This window comes from Macaca mulatta, chromosome 20 (assembly GCF_049350105.2).
Source record: "Macaca mulatta isolate MMU2019108-1 chromosome 20, T2T-MMU8v2.0, whole genome shotgun sequence".
Taxonomy (NCBI): domain Eukaryota; kingdom Metazoa; phylum Chordata; class Mammalia; order Primates; family Cercopithecidae; genus Macaca; species Macaca mulatta.
The window spans coordinates 84,102,226-84,116,557 of record NC_133425.1 but is presented as its reverse complement, the minus strand read 5'-3'; the positions used below and the strand labels follow the sequence as shown (position 1 = coordinate 84,116,557).

The 14,332-nt window shown below is 59.9% G+C and overlaps 2 protein-coding genes across 12 annotated transcripts in view; one reads left to right on the top strand and one right to left on the bottom strand.

Moving 5' to 3' along the window:
• Positions 1 to 3,954, top strand: part of PIEZO1 (piezo type mechanosensitive ion channel component 1) — a 67,293-nt gene extending 63,339 nt beyond the window's left edge. For all 5 annotated transcript variants that reach the window (XM_028841100.2, XM_028841099.2, XM_077986695.1 and 2 more), the window contains 7 exons: positions 1,987 to 2,175; positions 2,298 to 2,390; positions 2,472 to 2,644; positions 2,720 to 2,842; positions 2,926 to 3,005; positions 3,191 to 3,377; positions 3,455 to 3,954. In XM_028841100.2, coding sequence (XP_028696933.2) covers positions 1,987 to 2,175; positions 2,298 to 2,390; positions 2,472 to 2,644; positions 2,720 to 2,842; positions 2,926 to 3,005; positions 3,191 to 3,377; positions 3,455 to 3,704 — 1,095 coding nt within the window. In that variant the 3' untranslated portion in view covers positions 3,705 to 3,954. The remainder of the gene's footprint in view (positions 1 to 1,986; positions 2,176 to 2,297; positions 2,391 to 2,471; positions 2,645 to 2,719; positions 2,843 to 2,925; positions 3,006 to 3,190; positions 3,378 to 3,454) is intronic.
• On the bottom strand, positions 3,923 to 14,309 carry CTU2 (cytosolic thiouridylase subunit 2). 7 transcript variants are annotated; one of them, XM_077986728.1, is made up of 16 exons: positions 14,187 to 14,309; positions 13,569 to 13,643; positions 10,284 to 10,362; positions 10,027 to 10,086; positions 9,786 to 9,873; positions 8,484 to 8,544; positions 7,841 to 7,950; positions 7,033 to 7,316; positions 6,501 to 6,636; positions 6,162 to 6,293; positions 5,711 to 5,802; positions 4,806 to 4,909; positions 4,559 to 4,706; positions 4,374 to 4,440; positions 4,205 to 4,263; positions 3,923 to 4,129 (listed from the first exon to the last, which is right to left on the bottom strand). In XM_077986728.1, exons 2-16 carry the CDS (start codon positions 13,579 to 13,581, stop codon positions 4,060 to 4,062), a joined length of 1,503 nt encoding a protein of 500 aa, XP_077842854.1. In that variant the 5' UTR covers positions 13,582 to 13,643; positions 14,187 to 14,309; the 3' UTR covers positions 3,923 to 4,059. The 7 variants fall into 7 exon arrangements, with proteins under 7 accessions (XP_077842854.1, XP_077842856.1, XP_002802637.4 ...); XM_077986730.1 differs by lacking the exon at positions 9,786 to 9,873 and having other exon boundaries at positions 13,500 to 13,643; XM_002802591.4 differs by lacking the exon at positions 9,786 to 9,873.
• Positions 14,310 to 14,332: the final 23 nt, after the last annotated feature.

Here is a 14,332-nt window from a genome sequence, read left to right as displayed (position 1 = left end):
TTAAATAGTACAATGCAGGGGTTTTTAGAAGATTCGCAGTTAAGCATCTGCCACTATCATCAATTTTAGAGCATTTTCACCACTTCAGAAAGAAACCCTGGGCCGGGCACAGTGGCTCACACCTGTCATCCCAACACTTTAAGAGATCGAGGAGGCCAGGAGTGCAAGATCTGCCTGGGCCACACAGTGGGACCCCACCTCAGCAAATGTAAAAATAAATTAGCCGGCAATGGCAGCTCAGGCCTATGGTCCCAGAGCTTTGGGAAGCCAAAGGAGGGACAGGATCAGTTGAGGCCAGGAGTTTAAGACCAGCCTGGGCAACGCAGCGAGATCTCTTCTACAAAAAAATAAACATTAGCTGGGCGTGACGGTGCACACTTGTGCTCCCAGCTACTCTGGAGGCCGAGGTGGGAGGATGGCTTGAGGCCAGGAGGTCAAGGCTGCATTAAGCCTGCTCACACCACTGCACTCCAGCTTGGGCAACAGAGTGAGACCCTCTCTAAAAAACTAACAAGAAAAAACCCAGTGCCCATTGGCTGTCACTCCATTTCCCCCTCCCCTGGCCCCAGTAACCCCTTGTCTAGGTCCTGGTTCTATGGATTTGCCTACAGCGGATATTTCATGAAAACGAGCTCAGACGGCATTTGTCCTTTTGTGACTGGCTTTCCTCACTCAGCATGGTGTCTTCGAGGTCCACCCACGTGGCAGTATAGCCTTCCTTTTTATGGGCAAATGATATTCTGTGGCATGGATGGACCACAACGTGTGGACTGAGGGGCTGTTGCCCATGATGCTGCCAGGCACGCCAGGGTACACGTGTGCCCATGCCCCCGGTTCTGTGGCTGCACGCCAGGGCTGGAAGGGCTGGTGGTGGTTTCCATCGTGAGGAGCCACTGGTTTTCCACAGCAGCTCCACCATCTTAGGTGCCCACCAGCAACACGAGGTTCCAGTTTCTCCACATCCTCAACAACCTGTTGCTATGTCGTCTTTGTTCTGGCCATTTCTGCTGAACAGGTGGCTTGCTGTGGGCTTTTTTCAGTTCCCTGTTGACCTATGTTGAGTTTCTTTTCACGTGCTGGGCCATTTGTGTATCTTTTCTGGGGAAATGTCTATTCAAATCCTTTCTCCAGAGCTTCTGAGACAGGATCTTGCTCTGTTGCCCAAGCTGAAGTGCAGTGGCATGATCTTGGCTCACTGCAGCCTCTGCCTCCCAGGTTCAAGCAATTCTCCCACCTCAGCCTCCCGAGTAGCTGGGACTACGGGTGTGCACGACACCTGGCTAGTTTTTGTATTTTTGGCCAGGTTGGTCTCAAACTCCTGACCTCAGAGTGCTGGGATGACAGGCATGAGCTGCTGCGCCTGGCAGCTGGGTTTTTATTAGAGTTTTTCTGTAGATACATCGGCTAGAAATGACTGAGTTGGAAGAATTCTCTGTATTCTCTGGTTGCCAGACCCTTATCAGATATAATTTACAGAAACTTTCTCCAATTCTATGGACTGTCTCTTACATTCTCTTGATGGCGTCTTTAGAAGCACAGAGTATTTATTTTGGTAATATCTGGTTTACTTTGTTTCCTTTGTCAAATCCAGGTTCATGAAGATTTGCCCGTTTTCTTCTAAAAGTTCTATAGTTTTAGCTCTGAAGTTTAGCTCTTTGATCCACTTTGAGGTAAATTTTGGCACGTGGTATGAGGCAGGAGTTGCGTCTCATTCTCCTGCCTGGGGCGCTGCCTGCACTGTGGTGAGAAGGTTGACCGTTCCCACTGAACGGTCACAGCTCCCTTGTCTAAGATCAGTGGCCCCCGGGTTCCAACTGGACCCTCAGTTCTTCTCCACTGGCCTGCGTCTGCCCGCCATTACTACAGCTGTGCCATGCTGAGGTCAGGCTGGGGCTTTTGTGGGCTGCTGGGTGAGCTGGAGAATGCAGTCATGTGACCCGCAGGAAGGGCAGAGCTGAGCGTATGACCTGTGTCATTCCCCTCCAGAAATATCCGCAGCCCAAAGGGCAGAAGAAGAAGAAGATCGTCAAGTACGGCATGGGTGGCCTCATCATCCTCTTCCTCATCGCCATCATCTGGTTCCCGCTGCTCTTCATGTCGCTGGTGCGTTCCGTGGTCGGGGTCGTCAACCAGCCCGTCGATGTCACCGTCACCCTCAAGCTGGGCGGCTACGAGGTGAGCATGTGTGGCCCACCTGTCCGTTCCCACCCCGAGGGTTCTGGCCAGGGCGGCATGCCACCCCCAGCGGCTCCTCCACACTCATCTTCATGGCCCCGTGTCCCCGTACCTGCCCCTAGCCGCTGTTCACCATGAGCGCCCAGCAGCCGTCCATCATCCCCTTCACGGCCCAGGCCTACGAGGAGCTGTCCCGGCAGTTTGACCCCCACCCAGTAAGTGGCCTCTGCCCTGTGACAGCCTGGTGGGGGATGGGGGAGGTGGCTGCAGTCACTGAGGGTGTCACCTGTACCCAGCTGGCCATGCAGTTCATCAGCCAGTACAGCCCTGAGGACATCGTCACGGCGCAGATTGAGGGCAGCTCCGGGGCGTTGTGGCGCATCAGCCCACCCAGCCGCGCCCAGATGAAGCGGGAGCTCTACGACGGCACGGCTGACATCACCCTGCGCTTCACCTGGAGCTTCCAGAGGTGCGTCCTGGACTTGAGGCAGGGCCTGGGTGAGTGGCCCCACCACGGTGGGTCACGCTGTGTTCCCACCCCCAGGGACCTGGCCAAGGGAGGCACCGTGGAGTACGCCAACGAGAAGCACATGCTGGCCCTGGCCCCCAACAGCACTGAACGGCGGCAGCTGGCCAGCCTGCTCGAGGGCACCTCGGACCAGTCTGTGTGAGTGAAGGGCCCGGGCGGTGGGCAGGAGGGCTGGGCCAGGTTGGCTGGGCCAGGCCTGACCTGCCAGCACCTCCCTGCAGGGTCATCCCAAATCTCTTCCCCAAGTACATCCGTGCCCCCAACGGGCCCGAAGCCAACCCTGTGAAGCAGCTGCAGCCCAGTGAGTGCGGGCACAGGGGCTGCGGGAAGCCAGAGAGGGGTGACGGGCGCAGGGGCTGCGGGAAGCCAGAGAGGGGTGACGGGCACAGGGGCTGCGGGAGGCCAGAGAGGGGTGACGGGCGCCAGGGCTGGGGGAGGCCAGAGAGGGGTGGCTGCGGCCCCAACCGTCTCCTCGCTCCGCCCCAGACGAGGAGGCCGACTACCTCGGCGTGCGCATCCAGCTGCGGAGGGAGCAGGGTGCTGGGGCCACCGGCTTCCTTGAATGGTGGGTCATCGAGCTGCAGGAGTGCCGGACCGACTGCAACCTGCTGCCCATGGTCATCTTCAGCGACAAAGTCAGCCCACCGAGCCTCGGCTTCCTGGCTGGCTACGGGTGAGTGAGTGGCTGGGGGGCACCCCGCAGCTCAGGGGGCTCCGGGCGGCCCCAGGACTCACCAGCTTCCCCCGCAGGATCATGGGGCTGTATGTCTCCATCGTGCTGGTCATCGGCAAGTTCGTGCGTGGATTCTTCAGCGAGATCTCACACTCCATCATGTTTGAGGAGCTGCCGTGCGTGGACCGTATCCTCAAGCTCTGCCAGGACATCTTCCTAGTGCGGGAGACTCGTGAGCTGGAGCTGGAGGAGGAGTTGTACGCCAAGCTCATCTTCCTCTACCGCTCACCAGAGACCATGATCAAGTGGACTCGTGAGAAGGAGTAGGAGCTGCTGCTGGCGCCCGAGAGGGAAGGAGCCGGCCTGCTGGGCAGCGTGGCCACAGGGGGAGGCACTCCTCAGGCCGGGGGAGCCACTGCCCCATCCAAGGCCGCCAGCTGTGATGCATCCTCCCGGCCTGCCTGAGCCCTGATGCTGCTGTCAGAGGAGGACACTGCATCCCCATGGCCGGGGTGGTGCTGCCACCCGCTACATGTACTGTAGAGTTTTTTAATTAAAAATGTTTTATTTATACAAATGGACAATCGGAGGCCAGTTCCCCGTCCTTGCCTTCCAGCTCCAGTGTGCTGGGCCCTGCACCAGGAGGCCACCACCTGCTGTCTTGTCAAGCACCTCCTCAGGCTCAGCTCTGGCCTGCCTCATCGTCACTGTCCTCAATCAGACAGTCCCGGATCTCCTGCAAGACCCAGGCCCTAGAGAGAAAGCTGCAGTGGGCACCAGCCCCGAGGCCCCTGCCCCACACGCCACAGCAGTGGGGGCCTCAGTACCTCTGTGTGCGGAGCTGGGCCTCGGCCAGGATGTACGGCGGCAGGGGGTCCAGTGAGGGCTGCAACAGAGGCCAGTGTCAAGGGGCCACAAAATCTGCCAGCACCCCCTTGAGGGGACGGCCTTCCCACGTCCCCAAGCCTGGCCCGGGGCAGGTGGGCACACACTCACCAAGTCCTTCATGTTCACGCGGCAGCTATAGCACAGCTGCTCCTCGATGCAGGCTTGGGGGTCCTCCCTGCGGGAGCAGAGCTGGCTGTGCCCACCTTGGCACCTCAGTGCTGTGCACTGTGGGGTAAGGGCAGGTCCCCCTCCCCCCATGCAGCTGGCCATGGGTGACAGGGACAGGGACTCACCTCCTGCAGGCCCCCTGGCCACAGCCCTGGACCCGGCCCACCCCTGGAGAACAGCAGGGCCCCGGGGGTGTCCGGGTCTCTGTCAGGGGGGTGGGCGACTGCATCTGGGAGAGACGTGAGGTCTGAGCCCCAAAAGCCGTGGCACTGTCTGCAAGCAGAAAGGGGCTGAGGGAGCCTGGGGCTGCTGAGCCCCCACACCCACTCCCTAGCTCCCTCCCCCATCACCCCAAGAGCATGATACACAGACCAGCCGCGTCGACATCCAGGGCACACATGCAGAGGAGGCAGCAGGGGCTGGAGTCGCCGGCAGCAGGGCCGTCCCTGGGGGCCTTCACTAGCTTCTCACTTGTCCTGTGGCCAGGGTGTGGGAGGAGCAGGTGAATTGCACGGGCTGCGGCTCCACCCTAAGCCCTGGCCTGAGCACGAGCGGTGAGCTCAGCACCCGCACACACCCACACATACCTGTACACACCCACACACCCACACACACCCGCACACACCTGTACACACCCACACACCCACACACACCCGTACACACCCGCACACACCCGTACACATCCACACACCCGCGCACACCCGTACACATCCACACACCCGCGCACACCCGCACACACCCGTACACATCCACACATACCTGCACACACCCGCACACACCCGCACACACCCGCAGACACCCACACACACCCGTACACATCCACACACCCGCACACACCCGTACACACCCGCACACACCCACACACCCGCACACACCCGCACACACCCGCACACACCCACACACACCTGTACACACCCACACACCCGCACACACCCGTACACACCCGCACACACCCACACACACCTGTACACACCCACACACCCGCACACACCTGTACACACCCACACACCCGCACACACCCGCACACACCCACACACACCTGTACACACCCACACACCCGCACACACCCGTACACACCCGCACACACCCACACACACCTGTACACACCCACACACCCGCACACACCTGTACACACCCACACACCCGCACACACCCACACACACCTGTACACACCCACACACCCACACACACCTGTACACACCCACACACCCACACACACCTGTACACACCCACACACCCGCACACACCCGCGCACACCCGCGCACACCCGCACACACCTGTACACAGTGCTGACAGTGGAGGGGAACTGGGTCTGCAGCCTGAGGATGAAGGCCTCCATCAGCCGGTGGATGCTGGCCTTTTCAGGGGCCTAGAGACAATCAGATTGGGGGCTATGGGAAAGCCCAGAGGCCAGCCCCAGGCTGGGGCAGAGAGTCCCCAGGGCAGGTGCCGTGGGTTCCACACTGCTGGCCCACATGGATCTGGCTTTGCTGCGACGGCTCAAGGCAGCCAGAGAACCGGCTTCAGCAGTGCACCCACTGTGGGGTCCTCCTGTCAACCCCACGCCCTCAGGGCACAGGGCGGGTGAGAGGATGCGGCACTGCTGGGGGAATACAGCAGGAGTCACTGAAGGTGTGCTGGTGACCTGAGCCTGTGAGAGGCTGCCCAGCCCACAAGGCCCACCCTAGTGTCAGTGGTGAGAGAGGCTGCTCCGTCCACATGGCCCACCTTGGTGTCCACGGCTGGTGTGAAAACAGAAGGGACGGAGAACAGGCGGTTGTAGAAAGCGACCTCCTTCAGGGTGTGGTCCCGCATGGGCCGCACCACCACCACGTCCCCGTGCCGCTCATCCGAGAAGCCCTGGGGGAGGCGGGGGCTGTGTGGTCGAGGTCAAGGCCGGAATGTGCTCCTCCCTCCTCCCCTGCCAGCTGGGGGAGGTCACAGACCTCCATCCCACAACCATCCGCGAGGCTGCAGGACTGATACACGAGAGGCTGCTCTCCAGTGAAGGTGGTCGAAGGGGTGAAGGTGGGGATGGGCCTCCTGAACACCCAGGTCCCTGCCTACCGTGTCCCAGGCCAGGAAGGCCCCTCGACCCAGCGCCAGGTTGGTCATGAGCTTGATGGCCAAGCGTGTGCAGCTGTCCCCAGTCATGACCTTAGAGTAGCCGTGGGCTCGGGCCATGTGCAGGATCAGGTGGGTCCTAAAGCACAGAGCATCTCAGGGGCCTGGGGGGCCAAGACCTGGGGAAGGGGGGCTCTCAGGGGTCTGGGGGGGGTCAAGACCTGGGGAAGGGGTGCTCTTAGGGGCCTGGGGGGGTATAGGGCCCAGAGAAGGCGGACTCTCAGGGGTCTGGGGAGCCAGGACCCGGAGAAGAGGGGCTCTCAGGGATCTGGGGGGGTCAGGACCTGGGGAAGAGGTACTCTTAGGGGCCTGGGGGGTATGGGGCCCAGGGAAGAGGGACTCTCAGGGGTCTGTGGGGCCAGGACCCAGGGAAAGGGGACTCTCAGGGGTCTGGGGGGCCAGGACCCAGGGAAGGGGAACTCTCAAGGACCTGGGGGCTCAGGGCCCAGGGAAGGGGGGGCTCTCGGGGCCTCACCGCAGTGTCTGCAGAAGCTCCTCCTTGGCCGTCAGTGTCCTCACCGAGCAGAACAGCTGGGAAAGAGCCTCGGGCTGGGCAGCGGCAGGAGGGCTTGCCAGGCTCTGGGGGTCCAGTCGGGGCTGGGGTGGCTGTTCCTTCCCTTGAGTCGGGCCAGGACCACCCCCGGCCCCCAGCACATGCTGCTGCTGGAGGAAGCTGTCGACAGCCGCCTTGTAGGCCCCCTCGGATCCTGCCGGCTCCTGGGCAGAGCACCGAAGCACCGACGGGGGCAGACTGAACACCTTCCAGGATGCGGGAGAGGGTAGTGAGGCCGGGGACATGGGCAGGTGCCCCCCCCTCCAGACAGCCCCACCTTCCAGGATGCGGGAGAGGGCAATGAGGCTGGGGACATGGGCAGGTGCCCCCCACCCAGACAGCCCTACCTTCCAGGATGCAGGAGAGGGCAGTGAGGCTGGGGACATGGGCAGGTGCCCCCCCGCCAGACAGCCCCACCTTCCAGGATGCGGGAGAGGGCAATGAGGCTGGGACACGGGCAGGTGCCCCCCACCCCCCACCGACAGCCCCACCTTCTGGGACAAGGGAGAGGGCAGGGAGGCCCAGGACATGGGCAGGTGCCCCCCACAGACAGCCCCACCTTCCAGGATGCAAGAGAGGGCAATGAGGCTGGGGCATGGGCAGGTGCCCCCCACCCCCCACCGACAGCCCCACCTTCTGGGACAAGGCAGAGGGCAGGGAGGCCCGGGACACGGGCAGGTGCCCCCCAGAGGTCCCCTCCAGGACCCCTTTCCAGGGACAGCCCCCCCACCTCCTCTAAGGCCACCACATGCCATGGTAACCCAGTTGCTTGCAGAATGGGCTTCACTTCGGCCAGGGTCTTTGATCTCTCCTCTAGACTCTTGCCAAAGGCTGCTCCCTCTGAAAAACCCAGGCAGAAAGAGTCAGGGCTCACAGAGCCAGGCAGGGCAGGGCACGGGGCCACCTCTACCTGGGGAAACCCCTAAAGGCCTTGCTCTGCAGGGCGGCACTTCCTGGCGGAGCTGTGGGGTGTCGCCATTTTCCTTTGGGCAGGGGGTTCTCCCTTGTGGCTGACCTCAGCGCTACCGGGAACACCCAGGAGCTCGTTCTGCAGGAGCAACGGTCGGGAGTCGGCCCCTGCACCCCCCTCACCACCAGCACTTAACTCCCCTTCTCTGTCCCCAGACTCCACGATGGGGCTGGGCCGCCGCCACTCCTGCTCCCACCCCCAACTTTCTAAAGATGTTCTCAGACTCCAGTAACAGTGGTGTCACCTAACGATGGACACATCTACTGCCTCCTCCAGGGAAATTTACCCACCAGGGCCTCAGTGCAGGGGCCGCACCAGCAGCTCGACACGTTCTACCAGAGGCAGCATCCGCAAGGCATACCCCAAGCGGCCAGGGATTAGCAGGAGCAATGGCCCCACATACCGTCAACAAAGATGACCCCCGGCACAAAGCGCAGTCGCTTGGCAGAATCTTGGCTCAGGCCCTGGAGGGAGAAGCGGCAGGGACTCAGCCCCCAGCCATAAGCCACAGAACACCTTTCCCGCTCCGAACATTCTTCATCTGGATTTAACGCCGTCCTGGAAGGTGAAGTGGCCTTGCCCTGCCATTGCGTTTAGTGGACATAAGCCATTCAGACTCAGGTGCCAGGCAGGTCTAATAGGCAAAGGCTGCATGCCCGACTTGTTTTAAAGAGTAGCCTGGGCCGGGCGCGGTGGCTCAAGCCTGTAATCCCAGCACTTTGGGAGGCCGAGACGGGCGGATCACGAGGTCAGGAGATCGAGACCATCCTGGCTAACACGGTGAAACCCCGTCTCTACTAAAAAATACAAAAAACTAGCCGGGCGAGGTGGCGGGCACCTATAGTCCCAGCTACTAGGGAGGCTGAGGCAGGAGAACGGGCGTGAACCCGGGAGGCGGAGCTTGCAGTGAGCTGAGATCTGGCCACTGCACTCCAGCCTGGGCGACAGAGCGGGACTCCGTCTCAAAAAATAAAAATAAAAAAAAAAATAAATAAAGAGTAGCCTGGGGGTCTTCACCCCTCTGGTAAAACACGCCCCCCACCAGCTGGTCCTGGATGTCCCAACACCACCCCAGGAGAGGGGGCTGGGGTTACAGGGCCACTGTGTCACCATCCCACACACTTCTGACCACTAAGGAAGCACTCGCTCTCACGAGCAGAAAGCAACAGCCTGTGAGAGGCAGGGGCGCCGCCGGGCACAGGAAGGGCAGCAGCACTGTTACACAGAGGGCTGGGCCAGTTCCCTTATAACACCCTCCTGGCAGGTTCAGCGGACCTCAGAAAACAGAAAACTGATTTCAGCAGCGCCGTGCAGTGCGCCCATCCTCAGACCAACACCCACCTCTCACCCCGGCAGAGCCAACGACTCCCCCTTCTCAGCCACCCGCCCCACAGAAGCAGCCTCCTCCGGTCTGCACGTCTCACTGGGAGTGCGGAGAAACCAAGCACATCCCACTCCTGTGCCCTCCTGAGAAGCCTGACCTGCCTCGGACTTCCTGAGCCGCCCCTTGATGCGCCACGTACACAGCCCCACCACCCCCAGCTGAGTCCTGTGTGCAGCCTGAGCCCACCTCCGCCTCCCTGCATGTGCCGTCCCCTCCACCTCAAATGCTGCTCCCTTTGCTTCTCCTGGCAACACCCCCCCTCCCTTCCTGATCTTCCCTCTGGTCACACGAGGCTGAGCCAAGACGCCGCTTTCCACTGACTGCGTTTCTACGCCGGTTGAGCAAACGGAAAGAAGTCAAGTGGGCTGCACACACGCACTCTGGACACAGCTTCTGATTTGTGCACCTGCTGTAAACACATCTGAGAACCCTCCAGGTGTCCAGGCCGCGGGGTGGGCTGCTCTCTAGCCCCAACCAAGAGCCCCTCAGCAGGCTGAGAAGGGAGGGCCCCAGCCCGAAGCTCAGCCCAGCAGCCCGGGCCCAGGGGGTGGTGAACACGCACCTCAAGGACCTGCCAGACCATGGAGCTGGACGAAGGCCCCCCAGACCACGCCAAGAGGACCTGGGGGAGAAAAAACATCACTCAGGGCACCGCACCTCCAACACGGGCAGACACCCCACCTCATGGACATCCAGGACATCAAGTCTGCCCTCAAAGGCCAGGGAGGAGCTGGCGGGCTGCAGCAGGCCAGGCTGCCTGTGGGAGGGCCCCTCGAGGGGCCAGGCTGCTCAGTCAGACCCCCGGGGCCCAGACGCTACCTTCTCGCCTGGAAAGATGAGCCGGTTCTTGCCCAGCATGGCTCTGAACTTGTGGACGTAGAAGGCCTTGAAACAGTCCCTGAAACACAGACCTGAGATGAGGGAGCCGCATGCTCCCTGCACGGTGGACGACGTCCTTTACCGATTTCCATCTTCCAAAGCAGCATCTTTGCATCCAGGGCCTGCCCCGAGACTGGTGAAAGGGGCGGGGCTGGGGCCCCTCTGGCAGTGAACATGAGGTTCACTGGTCCCTCCCACAACCCCACCAGGTACAAACTGCACAGCCACGGAGGCTGCATCCAACCAATGAGGGGCTAGAGCCCAGGCATCCCCCTCCCTACAGGTGCTCAGAATGGCCCAGCTGGTAGAGTGGACGGACTTAGGCATTCACAGGGCAAGGGCAACCCAGACCCCATAAAAAAAGACCCACCACATAAAGCCACCAGCTCTTTGGGGTGAACTGCAGAAATGGAGGGGCCACAGCGAGGGCTCTGTATCCTGGGGCCCCAGAGCTGGCATCTTGAGTGTGCTGGGCTCAACTGGGCCAGAAATGGCTGAAAGGCTCACTCACAGAGTGGCCTGGGCTCCTCCCCTAATCCCACAAAATCAGGACTTCCAGGCCCGGGAACTGCATTTTTAAGAGACAGGGTCTTGGCCGGGTGTGGTGGCTCACACCTGTAATCCCAGACTTTGGGAGGCCGAGGCAGGTGGATTGCAAGGTCAAGAGATCAAGACCATCCTGGCTAACACGGTGAAACCCCATCTCTACTAAAAATACAAAATATTAGCTGGGCATGGTGGTGGGTGCCTATAGTCCCAGCTACTTGGGAGGCTGAGGCAGGAGAACGGCATGAACCCAGGAGGCGGAGCTTGCAGTGAGCCGAGATCACACCACTGCACTCCAGCCTGGGCGAAAGAGCGAGACTCCATCTCAAAAAAAAAAAAAAAAAAAAAAAAAAAACAGAGGGTCTTGATCTGTCACCCAGGCTGGAGTGCAGTGGCACAATCATAGCTCACTGCAACCTCAAACTCATGTATTCATGTGATCCTTCTGCCTTGGCCACCCAGGTAGATAGGACTACAGGTTACAGGTACATGCCACCATGCCTGGCTAATTTTTGTATTTTTTGTAGAGACAAGGTCTCATCATGTTGCCCAGACTGGTCTCGAACTCCTGGCCTTAAGTGATCCTCCTGCCTGGGCCTCCCAAAGTGCTGAGATTACAGGTGTGAGCCACTGTGCCCAGCTGTAACCTTTTTTTTGTTTTGAGACGGAGTCTTGCTCTATCGCCCAGGCTGGAGTGCAGTGGTGCCCTCTCGGCTCACTGCCAGCTCCACCTCCCAGGTTCACGCCATTCTCCTGCCTCAGCCTCTCGAGTAGCTGGGACTACAGGTGCCCGCCACCACGCCCGGCTAACTTTTTGTATATTTAATAGAGACGGGGTTTCACCGTGTTAGCCAGGATGGTCTCGATCTCCTGACCTCGTGATCCGCCCGTCTCGGCCTCCCAAAGTGCTGGGATTACAGGTGTGAGCCACTGCGCCCAGCCGCCCAGCTATAATCTTTGTTCATAATAAACTTTCCAGCCATCTGACTCTGGCTCACTAGGTCAAAGGTTCTTGGCCCTGGCTGTCTATTAGAATCACACAAACCAATTAAGTCAAAATGTCTAGGGGTGAGGCCTAGGAATCAACATTTTAAAGCTCCCTGCAATCCTGGCAGGCAGGGTGAAGAGCAGCACCTGGTACAGAGCAGGCAATGCCACTGCAAGAGTCGCCCTGCAGCTGGGGCTCCAAGTCCCTTCCTGTCAGACACACTCAGTGTCCACAGCAGTCCCTCCCCACGCTGAATGGTTACCACGTACATGAGGCCGAATGACCCCCCTGTGGTTCCTTTACAGACAGTAAAGCAAGTCTGTGTTTAACAGCAAGATGCCAGGCGAAGGACTGCAGGTAACTGGCAAGTGTCAAGGCTGGAACATGGGAAGTGGCCCCAGGACAGAGCTTTGGGCATGGGGAGTCTCACACAAGGAGACACAGGTGCTGGGCTTCACCTCCTCACTGTGGACCAGGAGAGCCTGTGCGCCCTACACCACCAGCTAGGATTCAAGCATGGTGGGTCCACGGGGACATGCTGCGTCTGGGCTCCTGAAACCATACTGTCCCCTGTGGGTCAGGGAAGGCCAAAGTTTCTCCCACGTGCTGATCTGAATGATCCCTGGGGAGCCCAGCTCAACTTAGACTCCTAAGGCCTTCCCCTGGGGAGCTGGCTCCCCACTGTTCCTTAGGACCAGCAAGCACTGCAGAGCAAAAGCTCTGGCCTCAGCAGGGGCCCTGCTGGCCACAGCAGCCTCTCCTCAGTGAATTCTCCCGGCAGCCTGGTGTCCTTGGCAATTTCAGGTGCTCCTAGGTGGTTAAAGAAGTACCTACCTTGGCCAGGTGTGGTGGCTCATGCCTGTAATCCCAGCACTGTGGGAGGCCGAGGCAGGCGGATCACTTGAGGTCAGGAGTGCAAAACCAGCCTGGCCAACATGGTGAAACCCCGTGTCTACTAAAAATACAAAAACAATTAGCCGGGCATGGTGGCAGGCATCTGTCATCCCAGCTACTCGAGAGGCTGAGGCAGGAGAATCACTTGAATCCGGGAGGCAGGGGGTGCAGTGAGCTGAGATCGCACCACTGTACTCCAGCCTGGGCGACACAGCGAGCCTCCATCTCAAACAAACAAACAAAAAAACACAAAACCACTGGGAATTAAGAGGGCTAAATGGAGAGAGACCTGGTCCTCCCTTCAGGGAGCTGAGTCTAGTGGAAACAACTGAACAATACAATGGCTACAAGCCAAGAAAGACATGACAAGCACCTGGGGGGAAGCTGGAGGTCTTCCAAGCCTCTATCCCACCACAGGTGAAACAAGCATCTTACATCAGATGAAACACTTTCACCCAGACCATCCATCCCTAGATGTATTCCAGCTGCCCCCAAATGCCCACTCCTCCTACACCTTATTCCAATCTAGACATCACGGCCCCACTTCCAACCGTCCCCATAAGCTCCATCAGAAACCTCATCAGCGGATCTGTGGCTAGATCATGGGAAATTGTTTCCCAAGCAGTAAACCAACGCTTTCGCCTCCACTTCAACACCAGGGGCACCGGGGGCCACATCAGAAGCAGGCATAAAGTAAGTGTTTTTAAAAGGAAGAAATAAAGCCTCACAGGCTGGGGCTATCCTGTCTGCTCAGCGAGGCCACGTTTGCCAGGGTCTCAGCCACCTCCAGGCCTCACCTGCAGAAGGCATCTCCAGCTCGTATCACCACAACGGGTTGGGCTTCCTTGCACTTCACACACTTCTGTTCACGGCTTTGGAGATGGGAGGGGGGAGAAGAGAGGAACACAGATCACATCTCCCCCACCCCTAGTGGGCTTTGGGGAGACAGCTCCTGATTCTCACCCTGAGTTGGGTCAAAGGAAGGCACCGCGGTACACACAAAAACCCACGCTTGTGTTTTGTCCAAACTTCAAGAAAAACAAAGGCTCTAAGGGGATGTTTAGCCTAGAAAAGCCGGCTCAGGGGGCACATAAAGACCGCTTTTCAGTCTCCCAAGGCTGACACGGGGAGGGGAGACAGCTTCACGGAACCAGATCGCTCCGAATAAGGACAGCACTGTCAGCGGCAGAGCCGCCCCCCGTGGCTATCAAGATGAGAGGTGCGAACCGGTGGAGTAAGCCCCCTTCTAGGTGCTCCTCACCGCTTGACAGGCATTCCCCAAGTGCCAGGGAGCCAGGTCCCGCCCTCCACGCGGGGTTCCCGAAGCAACGGCAAAGCCCAGCCGGGACCCTTCGGGGCAGGAGTGCGGCGGGAAGGCGAGGGGCGGCCTGGCGGGTCCGGCCGCCAGCTCTTACCTAGGCCGCGGCGCCGGGGTCGGCTCCCCAGGCGCCGGCTCCCCGTAGTCCTCGCCCACCTGACACATGGGCACGCCGGATCCCGTCGCAGACTGCGGTGCCGACAGCGCGAGGGCGCGCCCTGATGACTTCAGCGCGGCGCAGTG

Excerpts from the sequence above, each read along its gene's own strand:
- CTU2 (XM_002802591.4), bottom strand. The coding sequence starts at position 14,254 with ATGTGTCAGGTGGGCGAGGACTACGGGGAGCCGGCGCCTGGGGAGCCG. Across the intron at positions 10,087-10,283 it reads TCATCTTTCCAGGCGAGAAG|GTCCTCTTGGCGTGGTCTGG; the intron begins GTAGCGTCTGGG and ends TTTCTCCCCCAG. Across the intron at positions 8,545-10,026 it reads TGGTCTGGCAGGTCCTTGAG|GGCCTGAGCCAAGATTCTGC; the intron begins GTGCGTGTTCAC and ends TTCTCCCTCCAG.